Source organism: Chlorocebus sabaeus, chromosome 10, assembly GCF_047675955.1.
Source record: "Chlorocebus sabaeus isolate Y175 chromosome 10, mChlSab1.0.hap1, whole genome shotgun sequence".
NCBI classification, from domain to species: domain Eukaryota; kingdom Metazoa; phylum Chordata; class Mammalia; order Primates; family Cercopithecidae; genus Chlorocebus; species Chlorocebus sabaeus.
Genome location: NC_132913.1, coordinates 66,083,148 through 66,097,247, shown reverse-complemented (window position 1 = coordinate 66,097,247; position 14,100 = coordinate 66,083,148). Strand labels below are relative to the sequence as shown.

The following is a 14,100-nucleotide window of genomic DNA, read 5'->3' as shown; positions in this document are numbered from 1 at the left end:
GTTCTCCATGAGGGCTCCACCCCTGCAGCAAACTTCTGCCTGGACATCCAGGCATTCCCATATACCCCCTGAAATCTAGGTGGAGGTTCCCAAACCTCAATTCTTGACTTCTGTGCACCCGCAGTTTCAGCACCATGTGGAAGCTGCCAATACCTGGGGGCTTGTACCCTCTGAAACCACAGCATGAGCTGTACCTTGGCCCCTTTTAGACATGGCTGGAGCACTGGGACACAGGGCACCAAGTCCCTAGACTGTACACAGCAGAGGGAGGAACCTTGGGCCTGGCCCATAAAACCACTTTTTCCTCCTAGGCCTCTGGGCCTGAATGGGAGGGACTGCCACAAAGGTCTCTGACATACCCTGGTGATATTTTCCCCCATTGTCTTGGTGATTAACATTTGGCTCCTCATTACTTATGCAAATTTCTGCAGTCAGCTTAAATTTCTCCTCAGAAAATGGGTTTTCTTTTCTATCCCATCTTCAGGCTGTAAATTTTCTGAACTTCTATGCTCTGTTTCCCTTTTAAAACTGAATGGTCTTAACAGCACCCAAGTCACCTCTTGAATGCTTTGCTGCTTAGAAATTTCTTCTGCCAAATACCCTAAATCATCTCCCTTAAGTTCAAAGTTCCACAATTCTCTAGGACAGAAGCAAAATGCCACCAGTCTCTTTGCTAAAACATAAAAAGAGTCACCTTTGTTGCAGTTCCCAACAAGTTCTTCATCTCCATCTAAGACCTCCTCAGTCTGGATTTCATTGTTCTTATCATTATTAGCATTTTGGTCAAAGCCTTTCAACAAGTCTCTAGGGCGTTCCAAACTTTCCCACATTTTCATGTCTTCTTTTGAGTACTCCAAACTGTTCCAACCTCTGCCTATTACCAAGTTCCAAAGTCTTTTCCACATCTTTGGGTAACTTTTGAGCAGTACCGCACTTCTGGTACCGATGTACTGTATTTGTTCATTTTCGTGATGCTAATAAAGACATACTCAAGACTGGGCAATTTACAAAAGAAAGAGATTTAATGGACTTACAGTTCCACATGGCTAGAGAGTCCTCACAATCATGGTGGAAGACAGGGAGGAGAAAGTCACATCTTACATGGATGGCAGCAGGCAGAGAGAGAGAGAGCTTGTGCAGGGAAACTCCTGTTTTTAAAACCATTAGATCTCGTGAGACTTATTCATTACCACAAGAACAGCGCAGGAAAGACCCACCTCCATGATTCAATCATCTCCCACCAGGACCCTCCCACAACATGTGGGAATTATGGGAGCTACAATAAGAGATTTGGGTTGGGACACAGAGCCAAACCATATCATATATAATACATGTAATTCAAATTCACACTTCCTCAAAACTAAATGCTATGACTCTATAGTGTTATCCACAATGTGTCAAACCTACAGGTTAGATCTTTTCACTGCCAAAGATCTATTATGTAAAAACTTGCACCCTACTGGATTTATTTCATTGGTATGCACAGAGTTCTCACCCTAGGAAACTTAAAAATGAAATACTTAAACCGATTCATCCACTGAATTTCTTTTTTTAATGGTAATTTCTGCTCATACTCATATTATCCACTAAAGTCTTCAGGTGAAAATCTTAGAAACAGAGGCATGAGGGAGTCAACGTGGCTACACTGGTTCCGACATGAATACATGACAAGGCTTCCTCTTCAAAGGTCTTTTATACCATGACCTCATCAAAAATAATGTGTAGCTGGTGCCTTCAACCTTCGCATGTAGCAGCATGTTCCAGCATTCAGGGGGACATACTTGTACTTCACTTTGACCTTCCACAGGATGTCTGCCTGCTCTTTTTAGACATTAGCAAAGGACAATCCTTTCAGTTTCTCTAAGGACCATCCTAACACCAATGTTCTACAATCCAAGAATGTAATTATCAAATGAGAACTGAATTTACTTTCGAAAATATAAACTACTTGGTAAGCATAAAGTCGTGATTGTTGTCATTAAGGACAGCGAGAAAATGTGGAAACCTTTACATTATACCAGGAAATGTGAATTTCAGTAAAAACCCTTAAAGATAATGTCAATCACTTCACAATTAAGCACACAGAACACCAGGATTGCAGTCATATTTTGGTTTCAATTTTGATCATTTGGATCTAAATCCTACCATGGATCAGGTTAGAGCCTCACTCCTATTCTTAATTTTTTAAACTTGGGTTATATTTCCTTAGCCTTTCATTCAGTTGCATTCAGTGAATTGCGTTTTGGTATGCCCTGAACTTTTGTTTAAAACTTGCACTGAAAATACCAACATATCAAATTAAGTCACTATATCTACTACAGGTACATTGTTAAGGACTTTTTGCTAGGTACCTCCTTAGTGCCTACTCTATAAAGCTGTACATTATACATTTTACAAATTTAGCATTAGAAAATTGCATGTGCCCCAGGAATTGGTATGCTTTCTACTCTACATTTTGAATTATAACTTTCTTTTTTCTTTAACTTTTTAAAGAAGCTCATCACCAACCTAAAGATCAACTACAGCAAATATAGTGACCTTTGTGGATTGTGAACTTATGTTGTTATTTGGCATGGCTTTAGTTTTCTACTCTGTTTCTATTTTCTCTCAAAGGCATTTTTTTATTTCCATTTCTCTTTTATCATATTTTATGTGCTTTTTACTGAAATGCTTCAATTCTTTTGTAAAATGAAATAAAAACACCCAACCTAAGTGATCCTCTCCATGAGGAGTTGTGCCTTTGTTTCACTCTGCACTGTTCTCTTGCATCTCTGAATTTCTGAGCACTTAGTGTTTCTTATCATTCTGGCCCTTAACCTTTTATTGTCTGTCCTTGCATTGTTACATAACTCTCTTGTCTTTCTAACTAATATCTCAGCAAAGGGCCTTACATCATCTGTATCTTTTATAGTTCTTGGTACATGGAACATACTCAAAAAACACTTGAGAAGGAAAGAAAAGAGGGAGAGAACAACAGAGAGAAGGAGGAAGAAATGAACAGAAGTCTGAACATGATGTTAAAAATACGTGCTGCCTGTAGGGAAGAAGCTGGGTAAGGAAGAAGTCAATTGGAAATGGAAACTATAACTTAGCAATGAAGGTAAATGTTTGACTTAGTTTAGCTTAAGAAAAAGAGAGAAGTTGTTAATGTTGTCTTTATGTGAGTAAGCCAGGTCGCAGTCAGGGCAGGAAGCACATGCACCTCAAAAGAATAACTGAAGAGAGTTTAGTGAAGGGATTATTACAAGGCGTAGCAGGGTAATGAAAACTAATGGGGGCTGCCGAAGAATCCTGGAGATAGCAACAGTCCAAAGCCCTAACTAAAAACACTGGGGAAAGGAGCAGTTCCTGGAACCAAAGAAAGAATCTGGAGGAGAGGGGTCACAAGAGCATGGCCACAAGTAGAGGAAGGCATGGTCACAAGTAGAGGAAGGCATGTTCAAACCATGGCCAGGCAAAGAGGAAGCGGGGGGAATGAATACTCCAAATTCTCTCCTTAAAGCACTTCCCATTGGCTGAACCATATGAGAAGCCAAAGGGCCAAGGAGGACTCCCCTAGGAGTCAGCCTCCCAGAGGCACAGAGTAGCTTGGAGCAGGGTAGGTAGCAAATGGGATGGGCTGGGGCAACAGAGAATATGATAGCACCCCACACTTTGCTGATACAGTAAGGGCTTGCTCAAAAAATATTCTATTATGATTAGGTGAGGAAATGGGGGAAAGAGGAATTTATCTGGGAATTTGAAATAGATGGGGTAAAACACAAAGGTAAAAAGGCCTAAATCTCTTTAACAGACACATAAAAACTAAAGAATTCCATAGGAACATAAAAAAGAACCATAATTTAAGGATCAAGGAGCCTTTAATCTTTCAAAGATTACCTTTGTTTTTTGAGACTGTAGAGCTTCTTTTAGGGCCAATTTTAGATTTTTGTCCCACAGAGATTGTTTTAGTTTTGGAAAATCCATCCCTGAGCTTATCAGATGCATTGAAATATACCAATCTCAAGTGCAGTTGACTAGTTGACATATCTTCTTTTGTAGGTATTTGATAAACATCCATTATTTTCCTTGTTGCAGATTTCTTTTTGTTTTCAAAGCAAAACTTATTTTTCAGCTCCCAAATATGTTTTTGACCCTGAAAGAGCCCTTAATCCCTGTCCCCAGATGCCGTGCCTGCAGTGGTTACTGGAAAAAATGAGGCTGGCTGCCTCCCTTCAGCATGTGTAAAGCTTGATGTTTGACAGCAGTATCGCCTCCAATGAGCATGTGCTGGTGGTTGGATCTAATCAGGATTATAGTTACCTGCCACAGGCTTTCAGAAGCCCAACTTATTTCTTTTTTAAGATTGCAGTATTTCTTGGGCTTTGCTTTAATCCACATATAAATGTCATGTCACCTTCTGAGGGCCTTCAGGGAAGGACATGAGATGTGCTTTATTCCATGAGCTCACTTTTGGACTTCTCAAAGATTTCTTAGAAAATACTATCTTGTGTATTTTATCAGGTAGTCAGAGATAATTTAGCAAATCAATACAACGAAGCACAGAAATTATTTTCTTAGTGTCATGCTTGGCAGCAGCAAACGAACAAAATGCCTACCATGTGTCGGATTCTCATGGTCCTGGACACTGCCACGATCATTCTGTTATTTAATCTTCCTAATAACTCTTTGAAATCAAGACCATAATCACCAAATTGACCTGACAAATCTGAGACAGAGATTCAAGTGAGTTGCCTAAACCCAGGCAGAGTAGGAGTGAAATTCCGAGTGCCCCTAACAGCAGTGCTACTGAGACATTCAAGACTTTATTTTTTTTTTTTTTACCTTTCTTACTTTGGTAAAAATATCTTACATGTCTGAAATAATCTTTTTGTATTCGATGTGGTGTTAAATGCATCTGTGACTATTCATACACTTGTAAATAGTTGTGGAAATCTAATTTGATCTTGCTTCTAAAGAAATTATAGCTGGATGTAGAAAAAAATGGGACAATAAGTCTTCTTTTAAATTGTAAGCAACAATTTCTTGCCTCCCACGTTCCCAGTGTAGCTTTTTCTGCCTCTATAACTCCAAGAACACAGACTGTCTTCCATTAGAATAAGTTGTTTTCGTCAGCAGGCTTTTCCCTGTGCACTTCTTGAATTTGCTTTTCTACTTCCTTGTTTAAAAATAGCTCCATGATGAGCCTATATCTCAGTTTTGATATGTTTTATGAGTGGAAAGGAATTTACAGATATTATATCACTTAATATTACTGTGCTAACGAAAATGTAAACTCTTAGAGGGCATGTATTTTTGTGTGTTGTGTGCATTGCTATAATCTCTGTGCCTAAACTGTGTTTAATACAATAAAAGAACACACAAAAAAATTTAACCAGTCATAAGATACATTAGTTTTACTCTCTTCTAGTATCCTGGCATCAGCCTTAAAAACTGTACCCATTTCTTAAATAACTCCCAGTAAGTCCTTCCTTTGTAAATGGTCCTATATAAGGTAAACAAAATCTGACTATGTAGTTGGAGTTACTGCCTGAGTTTTACATATATCCTAGACTTGGTCTCAGTCACAGATTAATGAGCATTCATTAGGAGTTTATGTAGACCACAATCTCTAAGAGCACAATTATTGTAACTGTCTTTTCTTGGTCAGCTCTGCCTAGCCATCACTAGTACAATGCCCAGCACAAAGTCACCACTTAGTAGATATTTGTCAAATCAACAAATAATGACAGAATCCAAAATCATAATAATTTATCCCAGTGTTCAGCACTGAGTATATGTTTAATAAATATTTACTGAATTTCATTGAATATTGTGCTCAAAGAGAGAATCATGCCATGCGTTCCAAATTAAGTGCATTACATTTGAATTATCAGCTGTTTGGGATTATCTATGTGGCTCCTTCCCACTGTTAGGGTGGTAAATTGAGATCTTACTGCATCAGCAAACTCCCCAAATCTGCCCAGTATTTGGTTTCCACAAGACTAGTTTACTAATTGTAACGATGGCATATTTAATTTTAAAACTAATGCATACCATGATATCGTATACTGTCCATTACTATTCCAATAATAAGAACTCTTTTTCAGAGCAGAATATTAGTTATTTACTGACTGGTCCTTTCTTTTCTTTTCTTTTCTTTTTTCTTTTGTTCATTCATATTTTTCTTTTCTTAATTCTGAATGTCATATAAACATATAAAGGCCTAAAGGCAAGGATCCTGACAATATTGCAAGGTGTATTAGGGTTCTCTAGAGGGACATAACTAATATGTGTGTGTGTGTGTTTGTGTGTGTACATACATATATATATATGGAAGAACTAGTATATAATATATATAAAAAGGGAAGTTTGTTAAGTATTAATTCAAACAATCACAAGGTCCCACAATAGGCTGTCTGCAAGCTGAGGAATAAGGAGAGCCAGTCCGAGCTCCAAACTGAAGAACTTGGAGTCTGATGTTTGAGGGCAGGAAGCATCCAGCTCGAGAGAAAGATGTAGGTTGGGAGGCAAGGTCTAGCAAAGTCAAAGAACAGTGACTAGACAATCACCTTAAAAGGACAGACACTTGACTTTAGGTTTATAACATATGGTCCATCTTCTTGGCTCTTGAGTTACCTGAATTGCATCATGTCAAGATGACGCAGGCTTCCAGATTATAGTCACTTCTTCCCTCTAGTTCCCATAAGAATTAAAATGGTTTGACTTTAATTCCAACGAACATAACACAACATTAATCTGCTTCACATTAGATCAAACGAGTCTAAAAATATGCACACATGCACAGTACATACACACACACAAACATGCACAAATGTATCCTAAATAGATAACCAATTGGTGAACACTCCAAAACAGAAAGATCACATATTTCTATTGTTTCTTTGCCTTATGACTGGCAGATTCTTTGTAACACAAATCTCTCACTGGGAATAATTTTCAAAGTATATAATATGAAACCAGTTGTTTCTGAATAAAACAATCAAATAGAATTATAGCAGATGCAATCTATGGGGGTGGAAATGGTGCCACCAATACAGATACACCACTTAAGTAAAGGAGAAAAATGTTTAAATAGGTACATGGTGTCATCTTGTTAATAAAACTATACTACATTAGTTGTCAGTAAATTTAAGCTCTGTTAAACATTAACATATTAATCACTATATAAATAAACATAAGATATGAAATACTCAAGAAATTGAAAAGTTTAGTGCATGACCAAATTCTTCCATAACAGGGAGTATTTTTATTACAGAAATTTATAAAGAAATTTAACTTAAATTAAAAATTTTAGTCTCTTTTATTGATAAAAGTCTTTTACCATTATCAACAAGACAATTTTCTTCCCTCTAAGTAAAGTTTCACAAATCTCTCAGCTGAGTCATTATAAAGATCTTTTGGTGTGCTCTTTTGTATTTGAAATATCTCTTGCTTGAAATTAAATTCAGTCCTAAAATAGCAACTATATCATCTCCTAACCACTTCCCATTAGTAACAGCAAACTCCAGAGATTAGCAGAACAGCATTCATGTGCCTGGAAAAAGAACCTTATGGATGATTTAAGCATAAGACCTGGCTACTTACTAAGGAGCAGTGCACACATATTTGTAAATATTAATGCCAGACAAAAATGAAATCTGACAAAGGTGAAATCATTGTACTGTGCAGACTAACCTAAGCAGAGTTCCAATTTTGCCTTTCAACATTATTTCTTGCAGGGTTGTATAAGCAATAAGCTCATTAACATCAGTGTAACTGTCCCCGAAATACAAGTGGATTCTGGAGAACGTAGGTAGTACAAATGAGCTCTCTTCAACACTAAGGTTTATAGCAACTGATTCTTCAGAGAACGTGAAGCCTCATACTTGAGATAAATTCCCTCATCTGCTGTCATGATTGACAGGTCCATTTGGTTTGTTTTATGGGGGAAGGGAACTGGACTGGGACCTGACTCGGGGCAGAGTCCTCAGGTTTGGGGCTCTTTTGTGTAACAGCCCACAAGTGCTATCTACTGTCACACTTCTTTAGACCTGCATTTTCAGATTTTAACATCAGCAACCAATTCTCTTCTCTGAGTCTCAACACAGTTATTCTTTAAATACAGTTCTATTTCCTTGGTAAAGTCTCCTTTGAGGTACTAAATTTAGCACTGTCAATCAGAAGAACAGGTGGTATGTGACACTACCAAATAGGTCCTCTCCCATCATGCTTTCCTAAGACAGCCAATCACCCAGGGCCCTGCCTAAGGATGCGGGGCTGTCAGCAGATCTGGTGAATATAAGGGCAGGCCAGACCCTGGCTCTTCAGCAGTCGTGCATTCCCAGCCTCGCCTCGGGTGTAGGGATTGCATAGAAAAGCAAAACTACACAGTCTTGACTGTGTAGTTTTGTTTTTAGGATTAGAGGCTCACCGATTCATGTCGGAGATGGTCAGAAAAACCAACTCTCCATAGGACGTCGTTTCAGAAGCAACCTTGGGCTTAGTCCCACCCTTTTTAGGCACTCTTGAGAAATCAGGTGAGCAGCAACTTTTCTTATTTTAATAGTAGAGTCACTTTCTTATTGATCTCTGGCTCCGGATTATTTGTGTGTGCTAAATGCCTTTGTACAAGTGTTTGTATAACTACTTCTTGCTAGTGCTGACCCATTATTTAAATCTGCTTGTTGCATTGTTTTAAAATGTCTGAACATTTTTCCTTAAAAAGTTGAAAGCTTTAGCACATCAGCTAAATGATTCCATGATTCAAATTGCTTAAGTTCACTTCATATTCTAAAAGTTGAGGTCTGAAATGTTGAGAAAAATGTTTACTTCTTGTCTAGACTCTCTTTGTCTGTTGAGAATGTTCAAGGTTATATTACTCAATGATAAAGTGAAGCACACCAAGAATAGCTCTGATAAAATGCATGTGGTATCAGCTACACCCTGATGACTTTTTAAGGGAATCAACTGCTGAGGGATCAGTTGCAGGACAGTGACAGAACACTTGCCTGCTGTCAGTCAACCTTGGAGAGTTTAGGAGAGTTTATTTTAAGAGCATGACATTTTAGATGCATACCTTCAGCCCCAGTTAGACAAAGACCTGTGAAGAGCAAGTGCTAAAGCAACAAAATTTACCTAGACAATAGGAATATAAGATCAGTTTAAGCTGGTTAATTGCAACATAGTTAGAGATTTGGAATAAAAAGATATAATTGTTTTCTAAAATATTCAGAATCTCTTCATGCATTTTAATTCAGCGCACAGTCCAATTATATATTTTGAGATAAATGTTAATGCTAAGAAGGGTAAGAAATAATGTTTAAAGGAAAGGCTTCTTACTTCTAAAAACACTTTGATTTCTCATCTTCCTAGCATTCAATTACTAATTGTCAATGCCTGTAATACATAGATGTATAATTAGGTATTCTATATCTAAGAAGACAGATATTTTTAGATGTACTAGCTTGTAAACAGAAAAAGTTAGACACAGAAAGTTGTTCGTCCCAAAGATAATATGCTACGAAAAGGAGTTTCTGACAAAAAATTTATGAAAGCTTTTGGATATTATCTGAATTTTCCAAATATAAATTTTATTATCTCAGAGAATGCTGGTTTCATTGTTTTAACTAAGTAGAAAGTTACAATAAGAAACAGAATTATCACTGAGAAGATTATTGCTCCATGAAGTTTTAGTAAACAAAGAATTTAATGAAAAATAGTAATGAAGTGATTGACAATTCAGAAATGTTCTATTTCAGAACAGAATAGTCATGTTGAATAATTAGGTATTTATGCATCAGAAAATTCTTCACATAATCTCTCTGAAACTGATAGGCAAAGTACTTTCTTGTACTTAACAAAATGACTTAACTGCAAATTTCATACTCGTTTCTTTGATGTTGAATATTTTACTTTATGAAAGCATAGGCCTTTTCACTTCATCTACATTTTACACCAGCCTTCCATTATTCAAAGTTTGCAAATTGTTCCATATTAAGAACTCGAGCCAGCATTTTTCTTACAGATCTATAATAAACTTTGGCCTGTTCACTAAAATTTAAATTTTTCTGAATATTTACTTCAGCAGTAGCAACATTTACTGCACAGTTACAGTATGAAGAAATGTTAAGAAATAAAAAGCACCGTATGCTGTCTACGAAAAGTTTGCATATTTGATAAGGCTTGCCAAAGCTTTTCCAGTCAGAAAAGAAATTACAAAGTCCAGATTTTTACTTCTGGCAACTATTTTAAGTAATCAGATAATGTCTGAATCAATGTCAACTTTATAAATATAGAGTGAACAAAAAATATTGGGGAAAAGGAAAATTTTTTAAATAATTGTCACTTACACATTAAGCTGATGCAGAGGTTTATTTAATTTAATTTAATTTTTTTGAGATGGAGTCTCACTGTGTCACCCAGGCTGGAGTACAGTGGCACCATCTTTGCTCACTGCAACCTCCACCTCCTGGGTTTAAGCAATTCTCATGCCTCAGCCTCCCAAGGAGCTGGGACTACAGGCATGCGCCACCACGCCTGACTAATTTTTGTATTTTTAGTAGAGACGGGTTTCATCGTGTTAGCCAAACTGGTCTCGAACTCCTGACCTCAAGTGATCCTCCCGCCTTGGCCTCCCAAAGTGCTGGGATTACCGGCATGAGCCACCACGCCAGGCCCAGAGGTTTATTTGACATTTATCACATGTCTTGTCTCTCTAATTACACTTCACTAACCCTGCATTGCTGTGGTTTTCTTTTTCTTCAACTGTGAACCTGATTTTCCACTATTGGTAAGAATGTATATTCCCTCTTTGACCACTAGGGTTCATTCCTTGCTCTGTTTGGCTAATATTTTTTTCCATTTCCCCTTACACTTGCTTCTTTGGGTTAGGCTTTAAGTAAACTCAATGATGAACTATGCAAAACTGTTCAAACCACAAAAGAGAAGACCTGTCCATCACTTTAGGCCCATAGACGACCTATGGAGCAATCCATTTGGAGGAACATGTGTCTCTGCTATCTGCAAAGCAGCTCCGGAGTGACCCTTAGTTGGGACACCCTAATTTATTTTCTCTTCTTTTCCAGAGTGCCTAGAAAGATGACAACTCAAGCACCGACGTTTACGCAGCCGTTACAAAGCGTTGTGGTACTGGAGGGTAGTACCGCAACCTTTGAGGCTCACATTAGTGGTAAGCTCACACATCCACACTTTTGTTTTTTTTCCTTTGCCTCTTCTCCAGTAAGCTAACGTTAGTGCAGGATTTGATGCCAAGTTTAAGCCCTGCTTTCACTTCGGTAAATTAGTCCAACACTATGGAAAGGTCATTTTAAGGGTATACCATTCACAGAGTACTGACAAAATCTGACAATATAATGGCTTGAAAATGTTTTATTCATATTTGTTATTCCACAAAGCAAAAATAATTAGCATTGGATTAAAATTGCTGTTAGAATCCAGCAGCTAAGTAGGACCAAATTTAGTCATTCTATATTTGGGTTCAGCTGCAGAGCCAGACTGGAAGCCAAGAACTCAAGCCCAATAGAAGCCAGCCACAGAGCCACTGGGTAGGCAGTCTGGGTTGCCTGCTCTGGACACCTGAACTTCAGTTGGTTCATATGCAAAATAACAGTGCATCTAATTTTCCTCAGAGGCAGAGCTGTTCAGTAATTAACCAACTCCTCATTATTTTATTATTTTATTTTCAGTCTTTATTGAGTGATTCTAATGAGTTAAAAGACTCCAATCATTTTGAAATGACAGATAATAATATGCTTCTCGGGTTTCTGTATTTAAAAGGAAGCAAACACCAATGCTAGAATTTTATTTGAAAGGAAGTTCATCTCTTTTTTGCCTTTCTTTTTCTTCCTCATAACTGGGTTTATGGATGGTTCAAAAAAATGCATGGTATCATCTTATGAAAAAATGAGGAGTAGTTTATGAACTATATTGTAAATAATTTTAAAATTAATCAATATTTTATCTTTCTGTAGTATTACAACTAGCTATGTAAGATTGATATGGATTAATAAAAAATCATGCTTAATTCTTAATTTAGTGTACTTCCATCATTCATTGCCCACTTCTTTTTAAAAATTTTATGGCTTATGATAAAGATATAAAATAATATTTATTTTTTCTCTTTTTTTCTATTGTATGCACCAATCTTATTCATAACTGGATAATACTTTATTTTACATTGCACAAATATCATATAATCATTACTTATTTTCTATTGTACATATATAGACTAATGAAATTCCCTCTTGCATGATAAAATCTTACTGACTTTCAAATAATTTACTTATTTATCTGGTAGCACTCAGTAACTTCTGAACTTCGGAACACATATGACTTCAGTGGGAATTTGCCTCCTTGAGAAGTAGTGGAATCTGGCTACTTCATATCTTCTTGTTCCTTCAAACTATGTGCAAATAAATTGTTACAAAGACACTACTGAAAATATCCAATACCCATAAATCAGTCCAATAAACTATTTAATTGGCCATAGTGGGAGATTGGCTAATGTATAAACAACAAAATAGAGTTTCTCTAGATCATCTTTACCTCCCAGTCTAAGTAGATAAAGCATCAACCTTTATGCCAAGTGCAAAATAAATCATGCTCTGAATGTGCCTCATACATTCTCAATGTACAGAGTTTTAATATATTTAAAACCTCAAACCATGGACATGTAGTTCTGGGCTCTACAATTTATGGCAGATAAAGAGAATTTGACTTTCCAGCTGCAATTCCAATGATACATGTTGTTCTGAAAGACTAGGTTTCTTATTATGAGAAATTGCTTGTCCGTGTTACACTGTTTTTACTGATTGCACTTGTGAAAGCAGAAGAGTCCAAGAAGACAGTGTCCCTGTAACCACAGAGAGAGGAGGGCATGCCTCCTGGGCCTGTCAGGCAGAACCTGGAGATCAGTTTGCTGCTTTTGTTCTTCACTTGCTCTCAAGGAGGACAATAGTCACTTTTCATTTCAAATTTTCCTTGGTTCTTCATTTTTATAAGTCCCTTTCATGATTTTCATGATGTCTATTAAATTGCATCAGATCGAGCCCTAGGCAGGAAGGCAGGAAATTCTGGTCCCCTCTGTATCACTGCTAGCTGAAGGACCTTGGAAAAATCATTAGGCCTCTTTTGGCCTCAGTTTCCTCCCTTCCTGCCTTCCTAGTGGTCTGCAAGTTTACACATTGATCATGCAACTGTTGGGTTTTCATTAAGTGGCATTCCATGCTGGAAAGCTTTTACAGATTGGGACAAGGCAGTGAACGTGATGGGACAGAGCAGAGGACTTTGCGGTGCCCACTCAAACCTAAAGATGAATTGTTCTTGCTCTTCAGGTTTTCCAGTTCCTGAGGTGAGCTGGATTCGGGATGGCCAGGTGATTTCCACTTCCACTCTGCCCGGCGTGCAGATCTCCTTTAGCGATGGCCGCGCTAAACTGACGATCCCCGCCGTGACTAAAGCCAACAGTGGACGATATTCCCTGAGAGCCACCAATGGATCTGGACAAGCGACTAGTACTGCTGAGCTTCTCGTGAAAGGTAGGCTGGTGGGGACCTGCCAATCCTCTGCTCCCTCAGAGGACATCTCTGGCAAATTGGGAAAGGGGTCCAGAAAAAGCTATGGGCATAGGTAGATGCAGCTCTTAAACTAGAGAAGGGCCTACTGGAGGCTGAATTATTTGTAATCAAGTTGTTTGCCTTTTGGAATTTAATTTTCCTCTAGGGTACATCATAAAAGTGGCTGAGAATCAGTTTCTCTATGCACATATTAAACACTCAAAAGTATGTTAAGGAAATATTGAAAGTCATGTTTCTCAGCAAGTAGAAAAGCTTGGAACCTTGTTTATAAGTCTATTAAGGAATAAGACATATTCTCCAGGAAAATGTGAATCTCCAGGAATTCACACTTTAATAAGTATCCAGATAATTCTGATGCCGGTGGTCTACAGACCACCCATTTAAAAGGCATGTAAACATACCCAGAAGAAAACAAATGCTTGTTCATTATTCAAATGCATGACACTGTTTCCCCAGAAAAATTATCACCAATCTTAGTGACCTGTTGTTTCTCTCTATCCTTTACTACCTAGTGAGACATTAT

At 37.6% G+C, this 14,100-nt stretch overlaps 1 protein-coding gene across 3 annotated transcripts in view; it reads left to right on the top strand.

The window, feature by feature from the left end:
• Nucleotides 1–11,031: 11,031 nt before the first annotated feature.
• The window catches only part of TTN (titin), a 270,912-nt gene continuing 267,843 nt past the window's right edge, over nt 11,032–14,100 (top strand). For all 3 annotated transcript variants that reach the window (XM_073019847.1, XM_073019846.1, XM_073019848.1), the window contains exons 1-2: nt 11,032–11,170; nt 13,335–13,538. In XM_073019847.1, the coding sequence (XP_072875948.1) occupies nt 11,080–11,170; nt 13,335–13,538 (295 nt within the window). In that variant the 5' untranslated portion in view covers nt 11,032–11,079. The remainder of the gene's footprint in view (nt 11,171–13,334; nt 13,539–14,100) is intronic.